The sequence below is a fragment of the Sus scrofa genome, chromosome 13, assembly GCF_054392235.1.
Source record: "Sus scrofa isolate SSC_HxYL_T2T_F1_AM1 chromosome 13, Sscrofa_HxYL_maternal_Yorkshire_Landrace_v2.0, whole genome shotgun sequence".
NCBI lineage: Eukaryota > Metazoa > Chordata > Mammalia > Artiodactyla > Suidae > Sus > Sus scrofa.
The window spans coordinates 98943134-98962408 of NC_139395.1; the positions used below are offsets into that span (position 1 = coordinate 98943134).

General features: G+C 41.5%; 1 protein-coding gene across 9 annotated transcripts in view; it reads right to left on the reverse strand.

Moving 5' to 3' along the window:
- The window catches only part of SLC9A9 (solute carrier family 9 member A9), a 685137-nt gene that overhangs the window by 209421 nt on the left and 456441 nt on the right, over positions 1-19275 (reverse strand). For all 9 annotated transcript variants that reach the window (XM_084989945.1, XM_084989943.1, XM_084989947.1 and 6 more), the window contains 2 exons: positions 16493-16606; positions 14833-14944 (listed from right to left, as the gene is read on the reverse strand). In XM_084989945.1, coding sequence (XP_084846071.1) covers positions 14833-14944; positions 16493-16606 — 226 coding nt within the window. The remainder of the gene's footprint in view (positions 1-14832; positions 14945-16492; positions 16607-19275) is intronic.

Below are 19275 nucleotides of genomic sequence, written 5' to 3' on the forward strand. Positions count from 1 at the left end.
ACAAAATATGCTTGGCCTATGACATTATGTTGTAATTGGATGGCTGCTTGTTTATCCGCAACACTTAGAACAATGCCAAGCACATAATAGGTGCTCAATAAATATTTGTTGAGCAAATCAGTGAATGGATGAATGTTCTGATTCTTCATGATTCCAGATAACATATGGAAAAGTGATTGATACCTCTTAGTTTAATGGGATGGTTGAGTAATTGTTTTTGCCTTCTGCCTTTTTACTATTCATTGAGATCCTTAAAATCTTGTACTGAGAGTCAAGGGACCTGGGGTTTGTACTTGGGCCTGCTTCAGCAGGTTGCATGATCATAAGCAGGTTGCCTCATTTGGATCTGTGTTGTCTCATCACGAAATGGAAGTTTCAAGACTAGATTATGGTCTTTAGCTGGAAGTGCACAGCAGAACCAGCTGTGAAACTTGAAGATACATGAGTCGTTCATGCTAGTGTCTGACTCTAGAGATTTGGATTCAGCAGAGAATGAGTTCCCTCATAGCTTAGGCTCCTTTCCTTTCCCTCTGTACCCCTTGGTCCAAGGCCCATCACCTCACACTCAGACTGAGCCTTGAACTGACACTCTGGTCTCTTGGCCTCACAGCCTCCAGCCTCTCCTCCTTTTGGACTACAGATGTCCCTTTGAACAGTTTTCTCAAAATGTGGCTTTATGAGCTTGAGATCTGAGCCATAAGTGGTTTCCCATAGCCAAAAGAAATTCTTCCATCAGAACTTCAGCCCACTTTTCCTGTCTTCCTCCTCTTGTTCACTGAGAACTTGTCATACCAACAAGGTGGCCTTTCTCTCCACAAACAGTTGTTATCTTGCCTCTGTGCCATGAACCTACTGTTAGCCCCTTGTTTTACTTTTTTTCTGTCTTTATTTCAGCCCCATGAACTTTTCTTAGAATATTCCAGTCCACACTGTTCTTTCTTGGAAATCCTATAAAACATATTGCTCAGTTCAGTCATATTATTAAATGATAGCCTAAGATGAATCAGTAGTTTAATGTGATCTGGTCTTTACCCTCAATTCTTAATCTTTTAAAAAGTTGGAATTACATATTTTTATACAGTTTTATATCTCTCATTGTACCTAGAACATGAAATTCAGCAAATTCTTTTGAATTGAATGATTATAGTGGTTTCAGACCATCTAGATAATCATGTATTCATGTACTCATTCCTTCATTCATTCATACTCCAGGGGATAGAAGAAAACAAGAGATAGTCTCTGCCTTACAGAAGATGAGTTTAAAATTTAAAAGGAAAAATGTATATAAGATGCTATGAAAAGAACCAAAGTAGGGTAAGAGGATAGAGAAGATATTTATGTGAAGAGTAGAGGTGTTTAGGGTGGTTAGGAAAGGTACTTTGGTTAGGTGACTTTGAGCATAGACTCTAATAGAATGAGGCAAAGGCTATGCAAATATGTAGAAGAAAGCATTACAGCCTTCTGGAACAGTAGGTGCAAAGGCCCTGAGGCAAGTATGTGCTTGGTGTGTCAAGCAGCAGCAAAGGGACTGGTGTGGCTGGAATGGAATGAATGAAGGATGGGAGGTAGTAGAAGGAGACAATGCCAAAGAGGTAACAGAACCAGATCATATTGGGCCCTTGAACAGTAAGGCTTTTGAATTTTATTTTGAGATGGAAAACTTTAGAAAGATTTTTGCCAAGGTAGTGATATGATCTATTCTATGCTGAAAAGAATCACTATGGCTCTGGATCTCCACGCCGGAGGTAAGGTCGGTGAGGGGGCTGCTGCATTAATCCAGACAAGAAGTGGGAGTGGATCAGAACATATGGTAGCACAGGAAGTGCTAGAACAATGCCAAAGGTCAATGATATTTGCTGATGGTTTGGGCAACAGGTATGAAAAGAAGAAAGAATTCCAAGAACTTATGGCCTGAGCTCTTGGAAGAATTATGGAAAAGCATGTTTGGAAGAGCATGTTTGGGTGTATGGGGGAGATCAAGGGTTATGTCTTGACAGTGTGAAATCCAAAATGCCTATTAGTCATACAAGTGGAGAGGTTGAGTGAGTGGCTGGATCTAAGAGTCTGGAGTTCAGGGGAGAGGTTAGAGGCTTTTTACTGAAGAGTGCTGGGAGGAAAGTTTGGAGTCTGAGAAGTGTGGAAACATAAAGTATATTTTAAACCAAGTTTGATCTTGCTCCAAGGCCTTCGTATGTGCTGCTCCTCCCACCTCCAGTGCTTCCCCAGGCTGCCCCTGGCTACTCCTCATCATCTCTGTCCTCAGAAAGGCTGCCAGTACTGTGCCACCTAAGTGCCCTCTGCTTTAACCCAGGTCTTTTTTTGCATGTCTTTTATTAACACTTATCATCATCTGAAATTATATGTTTACTTTTTAGCCTTTAAGACCTGTGTCCTTCCACGAGAAAGTGAACTCGGTGACAGCAGGCCCAGAGCTAGAATGGGGTTTCTCATAGAGTAGGCACTCCCTAAGCACTGGATAAATGCATGAGTGAACAGATGAGGGAAAGGTCATATTTTGCATTTGAAACACAACTGGAACCCGAAGGAAAATGAGCAGTAGCTGGACAGGAATGCAGAGATGTCCCTGAGAGACTGACCCATTCTTTAAAAGGAATGTCTTTTAGATGAGTTATTTTGCTGCCTTTCTTTCCATTGGGGGTATAACCCACTGCAATCCCTTTTTTCCTTTCACCTCAAGTACTATGAGGGGGTTGATTTCAAAGATTTAACACATTCTTATCATTAATCTGATAAATCAAATCCCAGTTTAGGTCTACAATTGAGTAATGTATTGCTTTTCCTTTTGCTGAAGACCCATGACCTTGCAAAGGGTAACTACTTTCAGCAAAAATGTCAGTCTGATTTCAAAATACATTTTCCAGGATGCTACAACCTTGTTACACAGTCCCATTTTCAGTTCAATGTCGTTTTGTCGCATGGAAGCGAAGCCAACAGATTGTTTCAGTGAAAAACCCTTCTGCATTCAAAAATAAATTGAGTTTTTCTGGAAACTAAGTCTGTGTTAGACAAGCAGAACTTTCTTTCCTTCATCTCTCTTCCTGAACTTGAATCATTTAAACTTAAGGCCACTGAGAAGGAATGCAACATAACTTCAGTATATTTTTGCATACAATGAAGTTGCTTTGGGGACAACTTTGGCAGCCAGGAAGGGTAATTGTAAATGGGATTAGTTCTGTCACAGCTCTGAGTCAACATGCATAGATGCCTCTGGCTTTGGAAGCTTATTTTTTATGTAGGTAAGGTAGATGTGGTAGGAAACTGTGGAGTAATCCTTGCTACCAGCCGAAATCTTCAACAGAGGGTTTCAAGAGAAAGGCTAGCAGAGATCAGAAGAAAGTTGACATGCTGTGAGCAGTACCCAACTTAGGGCCAGGATGTGTTCCAAAGGTCAATTTATAAGTTTTCTCTTTGACCAGTTGTTCTCAGCTTGGGTGATTTTGTTCCCCCAGGGAATATTTGGCAACGTCTGGAGACATTTGTGGTTGTCCACAACTGGAGATAGGAGATGTGACTGTTAATTTAGTGGGTAGAGAGTAGAGATGCTGCTAAAAATCCTATCACAATCCTATCCTGTACAAAATAGCCTCCACAGAAAGGAACTCTCTGTCCCCAAATGTCAGTTGTTGCTGGTTTGAGAAACCCAAGTATAGACACCAGATTGCCTTTTTCCCATAGGAGCAATGCTAAAAATGTTGATAATATTCCTACTGCAGAGGGCTATTTTGGCAAAGATGCCTATCTGTCCACCAGCACCTATTTTGGTTATCCATGGTATGCTGCAGTAACTGCATAAACAGCATTTCCTAGCATCTCTTGCAGCTAGGAATAGCTATATGGTGGGCTTCTCACCAGTGAAATGAGAGCAGAGGTGATGCATGTCATTTCTGGGCCAAGGCTTTTATTTTATTTATTTATTTTTGATTTTTATGGCCATATAGAAGTTTCCAGGTTAAGGGTCAAATTGCTGGCCTACACCACAGACACAGCAACACAGGATCTGCGCTGCATCTGCAACCTACATCACAGCTCATAGCATCACTGGATCCTTCACCCACTGAGCAAGGCCAGGGATCAAACCCTCATACTCCTGGATAGTGGTTGGGTTTGTTACTGCTGAGCCACAACAGGAACTCCATCTGGGCCAAGACTTTTAAGAAGCATTAGTTCCAACCCCAGTCTCTCTTTCTCTTTCAACCAGCCAGTTATAAAGCATGATGAGTCCCTACCGGAGTGCTCCTCAAATTTCAGCTACATCGGAATTACCTGGAGGATCTGTTCAACCTTAGACTACTGGGCTCGATCTCTCCAGAGTGTATGATTCAGTGGGTCTGTGGTGTGGCCTGAGCATTTACATTTTTAACAAATTTCCAGGTGTTGCCCATATTGCTGGTCCAGGCACCACACTTTCAGAACATTTGATTTCGGAGATTATGAGGCCACAAGATGGAAGTAGCCTGGTGATATCTGAATCACCATCTGGAGGAGAGGCATTGTTTCCTCACCCCCCATGTTAATATCCACCCTGGCCTGTGATTTGAACCAGAGATTTACTACTTTGGTTCAGCAACTGAATGTTGGGCGTCTGTGTGTTCTAGCAATTTAGCCATCATACGGCCCTCTTCATCTACCCATCTACATCTCTCTCCCTTACATGACCTGTGGAATCACAGAATATTTTCTTAACAGATGAGGGAATATGGGCTAGGAAGGATGGAGTGGCTAAGTAAATGTTATGGCTGGTTATTCAATCTGTGTTTCATCCCCCTGATTGCATATATAACCTATAACAAAGATAGAAAGATCCTGTTTATCTTAAGAATTTGAATTTTAAGGAAAGATACGAAGAAGAAAATCTTCTTTCCCTTTCCTAGGCAGAAGATCAATCAGAGACAACATTCTGAAATAGCTGTTTTGCCTTTTGCTCCCCCTCCCCAGTTCTTTCTGTGCCTTCCGTCCGGTCTCTCCCTTTCCCTGCATCACTGCCATCATGTTGCCCTCCCCGACCCAGCCCAGGCCACCTTATTCTAAAATGATAGGTTTGTGATTCTCCAGTCAAAACCCCCATTTCCGCATGCAGCCAAAATGAGCTTCCTGCCAGGAAAAAAACAAGTGGAAAGAAGAAATCTGCTGGGGAAGGATAGCATACAATTCTCTTGAAGTGTGTGCTTTTTAAAATAGTTGTTAACAAGCCTGCCTTCATGTTTACTTGTGGAATTTAAAATAGCTCCAGGAAGGTCCAGTGACATTTTTCAGGCACTGAGGGGAGTGGGCGATGAGTGGGAGGGAGGATTCTGCAAAAAGAGGGCAAGACTGTTATTCACAGGCAGGGTATCTGCCCTGGTATCTCGTTCTGCCCCCAAGTGCAACCACAGGTCTCTGAAAATTCCTGGTGCTTTTGAAAGTGGGTTAGTGAGAGGCTGGGTAGTGGGGCTTGGACCTAGCCCTACTCATAGAGGTTTGGTCTGTCTGTAAAGAACTTGGTTGCCCAAACAGCATTTGAGTGTCTCCAATATATCAGAGCAAACGCTGAAAATTCCTAAATGACGTAATGGCCCTATGGAAATTTAGCACAAGGCATTTCTAAATGTAACTGCTTCTTGCTCATTTGCACATGTAACTTACTTGAGTCAATCTTATTGACTTCTTCTGGACTCAATCCATAGAACCTGAGGGCAGAATTACAAGGATTTATGCATGGCACACACAGACTTATTTTTTTGAGCTTGATTTGTGTGTGTATTGATAGTTTTCTAAAGTTATGTCTACCTAATGCCAAAAACAAACAAGCAATTAGGAAGCGAATTCAGGCAGAAAACAGGGAAAAATAATGTAGTCCATTTGATTGCCTCAGTTGACAAGTTAGCTTGGCCCAAACTATCAGTCAGATATTTGTGATATCTGTGACACTCTGGACATGCTGAAAAATTGAAATGTGCACAGAAATTTCCTGAACTAAATAAGATTATTTATTTTTCTGTATCTTTCTAAGACCTTATCCTTGAAAACAAGGAGAGGTGACAAGCATTCTGGGTTGTCCCCTTTCATTACTCAGTGTCTCTCAGGGGCTGGTGTACTCTGTTGGCTGCACTCCTTCTCTAAATAGTATGGATGGATTATCTACAACGTCTTGCCACTTTTTCACACTCAATAAATGTCTAAACAGATAGTGACATTTTGCATGTGTCAGCTTGAACCAGAGGGGGCTACAATATATTTTCCTCAGAAAAATCGGTATTTGAGTCACAACATTTCATGTCTTAGTGCCAGGACTAAGTCACTGCTGGAACTAAAACGAGAATATCATTAAGTGTCCTTAAATGAAGTCAAGGGAGGAGCTTGGAGCATAGGGTCTTGCCATCACTAACACTTAGCATTGGCCTTAGACTACATCTTCAGCAGTGGTTTGACCATCAAACCTTCTTTGGAATGAAAACTTTAATCTCTGATAGGAGATTATATGACTCATGTCTCTGTGAGGCACTAACAGCTCTCTCGTCTGTGGTGGTTAAAGAAAGTGATGGGAACTCCCAACTGTTGAATGTTTCCTAAGTGACAGTCCCTGTGCCAGGCATTTTATATACTTTTTTAGTTTGGTTTTCAATATTGCCCATCTAAAGTAAGTACCATTTTATAGCCAAGGGAGCTGAAGTTTGGTGAGGGTTTTAATCACTTAGCACCCCCTGGCTGAGCTGGTTTCAAAGCCTGAGCCCACTGTGTTTCACCAAAACAGTAGCTCTTATTTAGAAGACATTGTGGTGTGCCATATAGCAGAACCTAATATGCTGCTTAAAAATGCAAGAGCTAATAACTTCTATTGTAAATTTATCTTGGAACTAAGTGAAGAATATGCTATTTTGACTTAACAATAGGGGAAAACTATGTGGCTGCCTGCGGTTCAAAGCTAGTTCTTAGATGTTCTGAATTCATCATGATCACATAAACTTTTCTCAGCATTTGAAACTATGAGGACTTAATAGAATCTGCAATTCATATGGGTCTTCTATGCTTGTCTACTTTGTCACAGCAGTGCTGTGAGTGGTTATTCATCATTCGAGATGACTTTTTCTGTGATTGCTTGATACGCTTGTTAGAACATTTTTATGACTCATTTCCCGCATAAACTGGTTCACCTTGTCTCATCTGAAGACCTCAGAAGACCTACGCAGGCTGCCACTTTGCTCACTCGTGGCCCCAGGCCACAGTGCGCAGCACATGAGAGAGGTAAGGACTTGGTAGAACTTCACCTCCTCAAATGGAGAAAAAGTCCTCAGCCTGTGGCCCATTAGCTGGTTAGTGGTCTTGTACTGGAAAGGAAGAAATAGAGGCCTAAGTAATTGCACAAGATATGCCCAGAGCCAGAAGGAGACATAGCACAGAAGGGGAAAGAACACTAGTTTTTAGGAGATGGGGCTGCGAAGAGGTAGGCTTGGCAAGCAATGCTTGACAGCCACCATGATGGTGTCATCCAGACTGTCTGTCTCTGGAAGGATGAACAAAGGAGAGAGGAGAGAAAGAGTCCTGCTGCTTAAAGGACTCAGACTCTCAGACAACTCCTGCATATACACTTAAGGAAATATTTTTCCTAAATTGAAGTTAGATTTACCCTGGTACACAATCCAAATCACTTGGCTCGTATAAAAGTCCCAGAATTTTTAATGAGATCTTTGTTTTTTAATTGGAACTCAAAACAACCCCCCAATACAAAGCAAACAAAGATTTGAAAACTATTCTACATCTGAATGCTACTTTTGAGGAAGTGTTAACAACGTTTACTGTTATGAACACTCAGGGAAGGGTTTTTTATCTAGAAGTGAATAGGTGAAAAATATTTTCTTTCATTTTAAAAATAGGGAATTCCCTTGTGGTTCAGTGGGTTAAGGATTTAGCTTTGTCACTACAGAGGTTGGGTTGCTGCTGTGATGTGGGTTCCATCCCTGGCTCAGAAACTTTCATATGCCACAGGTGAGGCTAAGGAAAAACAAAACAAAACAAAATTAAAACAAAAGGTTTTGTTGATCTCTTTCCTTAAATTTATTGTTGCTTAGCTCTTGCTTGTGGAACTGGGCTAACCTGGTCTGAGAGCTGCCTTTGGGGCCAATTCTGGAATTGGGAAGTTCCCAGGCAGGGCTGATAGAACAGGAATGGATAGTCCTAAAGTGGCATTTTAGTGAAATGTACAATTTTAGTTGAGTAGACGTTGTTGTAAGTTGTTCATTCATTTGCTTGTTAATCCATCAATTATTTGTGGAAGGCTACTCAGGTTCAAGTCGTGGGCTGGGTGCAGAGTGAACCAAATAGATAAGCATTTGGCTTTACAAATCTCCCTATTTAGAGGGGTGTACACGCAGGCAAATTAAAAATCACAGTAGAACGTGATGGGTACTAGGAGAGGAGAAGTGTTGGGTGTAATGGAAATGGAGGAGAGGGACATTAACCCAGACTTGAGGATTTACAAGGTTTCCTACAGAAAGTGACATCTAAGCTGAGTTTCAAAGGATGAAAGCAATTAGCTGAGTAAAAGAGTGAAGGTGGGTTGTTGTGGAAAGTGGTCCGGGCATTCGGAGAACCTAAGTGAACCAGGGAAAGACCTCTGCATGCTTAGGAATTGGAAGAAGTTCAGTAACTGGGTAAACATTGCTGTGTTGATCAGATGGGCAAATGGGAGAACGAGAAGCAAGATTAGCATCTGGGAGGGTCTAAAGCAAAACAGAATAAGGTGGGAGGAAGGCATAGAAGTGAGAGGTTCAGAGCAGAAACCATGAATTGTGATTAAGTTCTGGGAGGTGCTTCTCAAACTTACATATGTGCAAGAATTGCCCCGGGGGGTTCTCATTAGAAGGCAGATTTAAATTCAGTATTTCTTTTTTTTTTTTTTTTTTTTTTTTTTTTTGTCTTTTTAGGGCCATACCCGTGGCATATGGAGGTTCCCAGGCCAGGGGTCCCATCCAAGCTGTAGCCACCGGCCTATACCAGGGCCACAGCAACGTGGGATCCGAGCTTCGTCTGCAACCCACACCACTGCTCAAGGCAATGCTGGGTTCTTAACCCACCGAGCAAGGCCAGGGATCGAACCCTCATCCTCATGGAAGCTAGTTGGGTTTGTCAACTGCTGAGCCACGATGGAAACTCCGAATTCAGTATTTCTAAGTGACCTCAAAGCTACTGGTTGGGGGACCACACTCCTGGGTTTGAAAGATCAAGAAAGCATGGAAATGTCCCTTTTACATGGTGGCTGTTAGTTGTGGGACAGTCCTAGTGGCTTAATAAGCCCCATTAATGTGAGTGGTCGTACATACAGATTCCTGTTCCTAGGCATTGCTGAAACAATAACCCTTGCTCTGCACTTTGTCTTTTTTTTTTTTTTTTTGTCTTTTCTAGGGCCACTCCCGCAGCATGTGGAGGTTCCCAGGCTAGGGGTCTAATCGGAGCTGTAGCTGCCAGCCTATGCCAGAGCCACAGCAATGAGAGATCTGAACTGTGTCTGTGACCTACACCACAGCTCATGGCAATGCCGGATCCTTAACCCACTGAGCAAGGCCAGGGATCAAACCTGCAACCTCATGGTTCCTAGTCAGATTCGTTAACCACTGTGCTATGACGGGAACTCCTCTCCAATTTCATAAATTCCACTTATGTTTCCTTCCTGGCTGTAACTGATATATCAACTGGGGAAGGCTGCTTTTTTGGTCTTCCAAAAAGTCTTAGAGTCTTAGACTGGCTCAGACCACAGCCTGATTGGTGGCTCACCAAAAAAAATACACCAAGAAAGGTGGTCTCCTATACACTGACAGTAGTTCCTAAGCTGTCCTTCTGTAGAACAGCGGGGTTCTACACAGAGCATAGTGTTTCCTCAAATTTGAGTAGTAATGGCAGCCTATTTACCATTACGAGGGAAAAAGAATGCTAATAGGAAATTTTTCTTAATTTCAAGTTGTTCTTCCATGCCTTTCTCTTAGTTCTTTGGTGCCAGCGGCTATCTGAGCTCTAATGACTGCTGGGGATAACCAAATGAGCAGAAACAACATTAGCAGCAAAGCCTGGCCATGCTTGGTGCTGCTGTCTTTATGGCTATCTAAGCTTATGGATGAGGTTTTCTATTATATCCATACACTGAGGTCATATTTCCCTGGTTAAAATTCTTCCTGGTTTACGTGATAGGACACATTGGGGTTGCTATGTCTCTTCAAAGTACAACGGAAATGGACAAATTAGAGAAACATGTCCTCTGACACACCCTGGGCTCTGTCAACCCACCCGGGTGCTCCCAGGCCTTCCTTCTGTCCAGATCAGCACTCAGCTCTGCATGGAGCCTCTGCAGCCCAGTAGGCTACAGCCCCTGGTCACAGTGGTTTCAGGAAGGCTGCCAGGGCTCAATTGGGCTTGGTATTTCCCCTCCTTCCAACAACTCCCGGCTCTTATTTAGTTTTAAATTAAATAAAAATTGCAGCACATGGATTTGAATTAAAACAAGAGGCCCGATCTTTGTAATATGCACCACATCAATAGGAAAGCTAATTTGTGCAAAGCACATCTCCTCCTTTAATTTAAACCACAGAGCACTGCCTCTTCGGTTTCAAGGCAACTGAGAGCAGGGCGGGGCGGCTTACTCCGGGCATTAACTAAGGCTGCACTGAGAGGGACAGGAACAGTTTCAGGGGAGCTTAGCCTTCCTCTTAAGCCCTTTGTGCTGGGTGTCACAGGATACAGCAGAGCAGCTACGAACTCCTGGCCTTGAATTTAAAGAAGGTCTTAAAATGTCTCAGGGTAAACTTCCCCAATTGGCTCTTAGCTGCAACCTAGCTACCAAAAACAGAAGTTGCATTATTAAAAGCGTCTCAAGACAGAGAAGGCAGAGAGACCACGACACTCCTGACCTTGAGACCATTCCTCATTTTCAGATTCTAAGGCTGCGTGTGTGTATGGATTACTAGTCTATACAAAACAAATCAGCTAGGGTCTGTGCTAGGTGAGAAATTCAATCTGGGTCCTGACAGTCACTTCACTCAGTTTAACTGGCTCTAGGGGCCAAAAGGGGGAGGGGGGAAGGGCAGTGGGTGGTAGAGGTGGCTGAACAATGTGAGCTTTACTCAAAAACACTGCTGAACCCCAGCCATGTCCTCAGCTCCACGCCTTGCTTCAGTGCTCACTGCGGGTTGTGTGCTCTCACCACCAGGAGATAAGTAACGAGCAGCTGGGTCCCTCTGCAAATTATCACCTCCAGGGGCGTCTAGATTTGGAGGCAGGTCTGATTCAGGTTTGGCGAGGCCTACAACTTATACATTTTGGGACCCTCCTTAAGAAAAATGACACAGAACCATCTTTTACAAATTTTATGTACCATCAGGACACACTGCTAGGGCCCATCCCAGGGTCTCGGAAAAGGACATGAGGGAGCTTGACACAGAAGCTTCTTTAACTTTACAAGTGAATCTACTTCTGCTTGGAAAGCACCAACAGCTCTTCCCTGCCCAGGGCCAAAAAGGCATGAACAGGATGAGGGTGAAATGATGGAAAAGGCTTTGCCAAATAGTAGGTATAATTGACTAAGACAGAAATTCTGGTTCTTATTTGATTGGCCTTTGAACTATCCTGTGGTGTAGGGTGTCAGTGAACCAAGCTTGGCCCAAAACCAAGCTCTCTTTCTCAGGCTGCAAGCCACCTTAAGGGCAGAGTTCTCATCTTTGTCTTGGTTCACCCAAGTACCTACCCAAGAGAGCCTGGCAGGGACTGTCTGCTGAATGAGTAGCTGGGTGACTGACTGAGTGACTGTGGAAATAAATTCACACTCCCATTTCTAACTGAGGGTCGTTGTTGTTTACCTTCTCCAAAGGGCTCTATGAAAAATGTTTTGAGCTATGTAAAGAAAGGCTCCATCTAAATTTATTAGAGAGGCATAGACAACTAGATTCCACTAAAAAGCTTCTAGAGTCATCCTTCTTGACCCAGACCACTCCAGGCATAATTAAGAACATTACACTGTATTTTAATGCAAATATTCTTTAAGGGGGTTGGCTATTTCTTCTGATTTCAGCAGCTGTTGTGCCCACACACCCACAAAAGGCTAGACAGTGTGTTACTTGATCTGCCTTTTCACCTCCTCCTCTGGCTTATGTTACCTTAAGTTGACCTTTTAAATTCTTCATTTCCTGGCAAAGGCATTCAAAACCTTAGGTCCTGAGTGAGGTATGCATATCAGAATTCATGCAGAAAATCAAAGCCTAATCTGGAGCATTCTCTTTTGAAAAAAAAAAAAAATACTGCCCTGCACATGGTGAGCTCCCCTGACTTTTCCTGCACACTGATGGGGGTCAGTGGGTGCAGCCTATGGCTGGGAGGGTGTCCCCACACGTGCAGTTTACTGGGAACTGGATTGGGGTCAGGATTGCATGAGGGCCATGTCAAATATTCAGAAGTTGGCCCAGGCCAGGAAGGGCACGGTTTTGATTTAACTTTTGTTCTTATGACCTTGAGAGTAAGTCTGAAGTCATGTTATACAGATGAGAAAGATCTAAATTCAAAGTCAAGAGACCTGGGTTCAAGTGTCACTTTCATCTCTAATTGGTTGTCAGGTTGTGAGCAAGATGCTCAAACTCCCCATCTTTCTCTCTCTCTTTCTTTTCTTTGATCTGCAGAAAGAGACCTGCCCTGGCTATGAATTTCAAAACGTTGCCCACAAAAGGCCTAGAAAGGTATAAAGCAACTTTTGAGTTGAACATCTATGGTTTCTACATAACCATGTAACATGGAAATCTCCTCATTTTAAGGCTAGAAAGATAGAGTTTTAGCAGAACATTCAATGTTCTTAAAGATAGGAACAAGCAGATGGGTATTCCCCTGAATTAAGCTAATAATGTCAATCCCAATAATGCGATGGGGTTATTGTTTTCCTTCTAGAGGGTGAAGATGCTTTAGAATAGGGCCAGATAGTATTAGGTTTTATGTTTCACACAGTTTCTACTGCAACATTCAATTCTGCCCTTGTAGCATAAAAGCAACCTCAGACAATATGTACACAGAGGGGTATAGCTGTATTCCAACTTTATCTACAAAATTCCTGTGGACTAAATTTGGTTCAAAGGCCATAGTCTGCTGACTCCCTGCTTTAGAATATTATAAAGGTATCACTAAATTTTGGGCTTCCTCATGTCTGCTTATATACACCACACTGCTTGCCTCAGTTTTTAATGCAGCTCTAATATCTGACAGCTAAGCAAGCATAGAAGGTGCCAAATCCAGAAAACCATCAAGCCATGAGGTTATTCGGGCAGACACTTCGCTATCCCAACATGGCTATCTAAAACCTTTCATTTTTCTTAAGATTTTCTTTGTAAAATAAATCATTGTTTAAAATATAATACCTAAGTTTTAAAAATAAACCACCACTCTTCAGAGTAAAGCTAACGACATTTTGATGGGAAAGTGCTTCCCAACTCCTAGAAATGCTTTGCAAAAATGCAACTTCCTATTTATATGATCCAATTGGCCTTGTGCTTCCCCATAATAGGAGTCAACTTTTACCAAAGTTCATCAGTGCCCTAAGTCAAAGATTGATATCAGTAAAATTTACCTTCTGTATGACTCTCTCAGAAATGTGGGGAAGCACTGACAGAGGCCTGTAGAAAGGCAGTTTTTAACTCTGGATCTCCACTGGCCTGTACTTGATTAAATGACTCATTCTCAATCTGGGAGCTGCCACCCTTTACTGTGTGGAACAGGCTAGGAGAGAAGAGAAGGTGAAACAAACCTTTTTATTCCTCATACTACCTATAAAAGTGTGGATTTGGGGCACTTAGTTGGGTTCGAGGTGAAGTCTCCCAGTCTTGGGTTCAAGAATGATTTTATCCTTTCTTAACATCTTTGAGACCCTGAACCTTAGTTTTCCATCTACAAGATGGGTTAATACCTGCTCCATAGGATTGATGTATATAGTGAGTGACAAACAGCAAACATTCAATAAATGACAGTTTCTCTTGCTTTTTTCTATATTCCTCTGTATACTCCAAATTTTGTTTGCTCTATTCTAAGCAGTTTTGTTTGTTTTACTCTCGTGTATCTTCCAAAGAACTGCCTCTGAGGAAAATATATGTGAACAGATACATAGAAGGCATGTAAGGGGAAAGGTCCCCAAATAGGGAAAAACAGACGGTAGGAAAATTAATTGAACAGAAAGAAACACAATCGGCAGAGTAGTTCAGGATCAGCAAATTCCTTCTGTTTATCTTTGGGAAGGAGCCTTAAGGTATGGTTTGAGAGCAGAGACCTTGTCTGTTTTATCCACCTGTGCCTAGAACGGCTCTCGGCATTTGGTGATCATGTAACTAATACTTGTTTTCTCAATTAATAACTGAGCATAGTTACATATGATTTGTTTTTGTATTAACCATAAGAGACTCCTAGAGCTTTGCATAGGGAAGGAGTGGGAGTTCTGAGGAGGAGCCTTAACATTGGACAAAAACGGCATCATTTACACACTCTTTACCTTCAATTTGTGAAATCATGATGCAAATTCCTCCAAAATGAAAACTGATCTGAAATAGGTCAGGGGGAAGTCCAATGCCTCTTCTAGGCCAGTTTCTGGCAGCTACTGAACCTTGAGGCTATCCCAACAAGATTCTCTTTAGTTTCACTTTTCTTCTGAAAACAAAAATCCTACTGTTGCTCAGAACTTATTGCTATCAGCATGGTAGTATGTACAACAGGGTAAAGAGAAGTTATGTTTCCCCAGAAGGTCTCTAAGAATCCTCATGGTTTTCTAAGTACTGGGAAAGTATGAGAGCAGAGTTGCACTAACACACAATATAGTTCACATACCTGAAAACATCATCATGTGCTGAAAGTTCCAGGGGATCTTTTGCTTCCGGCCCAGATTCAGGAGGAAGGAGAGGGGATATATATTGCAGGCTCTGGCTACAAAAATTGCTATCTGAAGATGAGCACGGGGAAACATTGAGGAAAACATTGCCGCAGTAAGGGTGAGAGTCCTTGAGCTTTTAATATTACGTCCTTAAGCTTCTCTATGTTATGACCCAGAAAACAGGGGTAAACATATCAATCCATGTATGTCCAACTTGCTTCCAAAATTCATCTTTCAATGTCAATTCTTTTCCAGAAATAATAGAGAACTCCATCTTCTTTGAACATATTCTTGGGTTAAAATTGTTAACCCAATGCCATTTCAATCACTGTAAATTTTCTCATTACATTTATGTTGCTGATAACCGACTCTACGCTCAATTCTGCTGCAAAATGTGAGACAGAGACCATTTGGAGGCTGTGGCATTATCCTCTCAAGCAGCACTTTAGAAAGGATAAATGTGCTTCAGCTCACGATTATCATCTTACTTTCCATCAGTTTATACTCCCTAAATCTAGCAAGCTTCACTTATTTTTTTCTTTGAGTAGATTTAATTTGGAGAGGAATTGCCTGTCTAAATGTATAATACAACTGCTGCTTTAAGAGGCGTTTCATGAAAATCCAGGCTTTACAGGTTAAAATCTGTAAAAATATTGGTGGTAGTCACCTCTCCCTTTCTGTCTTTTCGGACACCTTCCCTGATAGTCTGTCTAGTCTAGTTTGTCCTCAAACGGGATGGAGTTATTTGGGAAGAGGGAATTTCCTTCTAAGACCCAGGTTTTGGTTGGAATTTGAAAATTCACTTGACTGCTCAGTGAAAAGAGAACAAGAGGCAGATGTAGGCGTTTAGTTGGGCCAGCGCCTCCAGAGAGGAGTCGGATCTCCTGGCTGTTAGGATCATCTGCCTGTGACCAGAGGGGGCATCTGGGAAGAAGGACAACAGCTGCTGTCTGTCCCTGGGGACATGCTGAGTAGCTCGGTATTCTTTCTGATAGACATTCATTCCCATTGGGAATGCTTACTAAGCTCTCTGCATTTAAAGTGAGGTGTAGATTGTACCTGCCTTTTTACTTATAAGAAAGGGGCTCTCTTATTAAAATTAACTTACAAGAGCACAATGCTGAAGATATTGAAAGCACATCCATCATGTTAATTTCACTTGCTCTTTATTCTGTTCATTCTTTTTTCAGAGTCCTTGCTGGAAAAAAATTTTACCATCTTGTAATGAAAATATTTCCAAAGTTCTAAATCCTGAACTGGCTGATATACTCTAATGAAGATTTAATGTATTTCTCTACAAAAAAAAGACTGACAAAAATTTTTTGTAAATGATTCATAATTTTAGTTAAACATATTTTGAATATTCAAAAGCTGTCATTCTCTTTTAGTTTTCCCCCTTTATTTCCCTCATGATTTTCTGAACTTCTTATCCTGAACCATAAGCATTTCATAAAGATTGCAATTTCTTAGGATGCTTTTTCTCCCCTAACTAGAATTACATATCTGCCTTGAATTTGAGCTTTGCAGTAAATCTGAAGAAAGTAACTATTTAACAGAATAATCACTAAAGTTTGTTCTCTTCTTTCATCACCCCGTGCTCTGTATTTCAAAGGATACAAAGGCTCCAAGTATGAAAAGAGCATTAAAGATATGATTCTGGAACGTGAACAGCGCCAGACCCATGTAACAGAAGATGACGTTCTCAGCCAAGAAGTTCATAAATTCAAACAACTGAAAACAAAACAGAAAACAAAACACATTAACTATGATTCAGCTTTGAGTCCACTTAATTTCTTGAGACTGTATTTGGTGACTGGGTGATCTTCCTGCATCTGGAAAGGCCATCCTTTGGCCTTGGGCTCAACCTCTGGGGGGGCGCGTGGGCCCCTGCCTATCCTGCTGGGCCAGCAAACTCTACCCTGGCTCTCTACCCAGTGACAGATGCCACAGCCGTGTCAACATCCCAGCCTCCCTTCCAGCTGCAAAGCTGCCAGAGATACTCCGGGGTGATATTAACAAGCATGATCCTCCATGGAGCAATTCCTATTAGGATGACAGAATATTCCCAGTTTCAGAATCTGAAACCATGTGGTTTTCTTAACATGTTCTGTAGTGAACAATGCAAAAATTGTTTAGCCCTTCTGTGCTGCACATCATCCAATAGGTGCATTTGAGTTCCCAGACCTTGAAAAACTAAATTAAAAAAAAAAAAAAAGTCTAAGCTAAATTACCTTCCTCAGGCAGGCAGGAGAAACAAACTTGGAAAACTTAGAAACTTGTAGGATGAATGTCTATTCTATTTCAACATTAGAATGATCAGTATACTTCAAAGTTCAGACAATGAGACTCATTAAATTGACTGATGTAGGTATATCCATTAAATGTCTACAATTTCTAGCTGGTAAAAAGAAAATGATTAATCCCAAAGATCAGTTTATTCAGCAAGAACACAATAGATACATCAAATTCAGTGAGAGGAATAGAATAATAACATGTTAGGCTGAAGGATGCTCCCAAGAGTTATTCTTAGACTGTTAACTAAACAATTTAAGTTGAACATGAAAAACGTTCTCCAACTTCCAGATTAGAAGTGAAAGGGAAATGTGTCCAGGGGCCACAGCAGACAGATTTGGAAGAGACTTTAGTTTATGTTCCAGACTTTTTATTTGGAAGTTTCTGAAACTTCATTCCCAGACCTACATAAATCACCGTGTTAGGTAAACGTCTCTGCAGGCATTTCTCTTGACTTTTTAAGGACTCATTATTTCTTCATGTAATGTATTTACAGCCCCACAAATAATGCCCAATACCTGTTCCACTGACAGTTGACAGAAAGAAAAGCAGAAGCTTGTCAGACACCTTATTTAAAACCAGTAATAGAAAGAAAGGATTAAAAAGCCACAGCTCCTTTGGTATAGGATGGTCTTTCTGCAGGGGGAGAGATCATCAATTATCCTGAGCACTCACTTTACATTCTAGGCCAGCTCATCTAAACAAACACTGCTGCCCAAGTAACCACAGACTATTTGAAACATGGGGGAAATATAGGAGATGGGGGACACTCTTCTACCTCATTGTATCTTCATTTTTTCAAAAAGTGAGATCTGGCCTTAATCTGCCATAGCAGGTTGGGCTGCCATAACTAAATACAATGAACTTGATTACTTGAACAACAGAATTTATTTCTCATGGTTCTGGAGGTTGGGAAGCCCAAGATCCAGGTGCTCGCTGGTTCGGTTCTGGTGAGGACCCTCTTCTGGTTTCAAACAGAAGCCTACTTGCTGTAACCTCACATGGCAGAAAGAAAGAGAGAACCTCTCTTCTGTCTCTTCTTCTGAAGGCACTAATCCCATTCAGGGGTGCTCCACACTCATGACCTAATTATCTCCCAAAGATCCCACCTCCAAATGCCTTCACATTGGGAATTAGGACTTCAACAAATAAATTTGTGGGGTGGAGACAGCTGTGGAGAGACATTCAGTTCAGAGCAGCTACCTGGTTTTTGATTATTAATAATCACATGTCAAGGTTAAATTGATAGCGTGCCTCCTCTGGTCCCCATCCCAAATGCATTCTACTCTAGAAGGAACTTTTTGCTGACTAGGATCCTTTCCACATTTTCTTAGTAGCTCACACCCCAATTTGTCTCTGGAGTCCACCTCTTTCCTTACATTCAGCCCAGCTTGTTTGGTTCAGATATGCATGTGATGAATTCAGCAATTATGAGCTGGAGTTAGGACTTCTGATAGAGAGATATTAAAAACGAATGTAAGTTAAAGAAACAAAGGATACAATTGTATGTCTGAAACCAGATTAATATATACATTTACACATAACTTTCACTTCACTTTAGGGACACTTGACATTTGTATTATTATTATTTTTTACCATGAATATGCTACATTCACTGTTTAAAAAACTAAATTAAATTAAAACAAAAATTTTAAAGTAGAATAAAGTATATTACAAATGTTTTCTTCCTTTAACCTTGCTCAAGAAGCAACTCTTCATTTTATTTTCAGGATATTATCAAGCATTCTTATGTATTTCTAACATTTTCCTTATTTTCTTTAAAAATCGTTCTTGAGTGCAGAAAAATACAAACAACAACAAGAAAGCACTTATCTTTTTGTAGAACATCTTTTTCAATGATTTCTTTATTCATAGATCCACAGATTATATAGAACACATGCATAATGTTACATAAATCTGACCGCGTTTTTTTTTTTTGTCTTTTTACTATTTCTTTGGCCGCTCCCGCAGCATATGGAGGTTCCCAGGCTAGGGGTCGAATCGGAGCTGTAGCCACCGGCCTACGCCAGAGCCACAGCAACACAGGATCCGAGCCGCGTCTGCAACCTACACCACAGCTCACAGCAACGCCGGATCGTTAACCCACT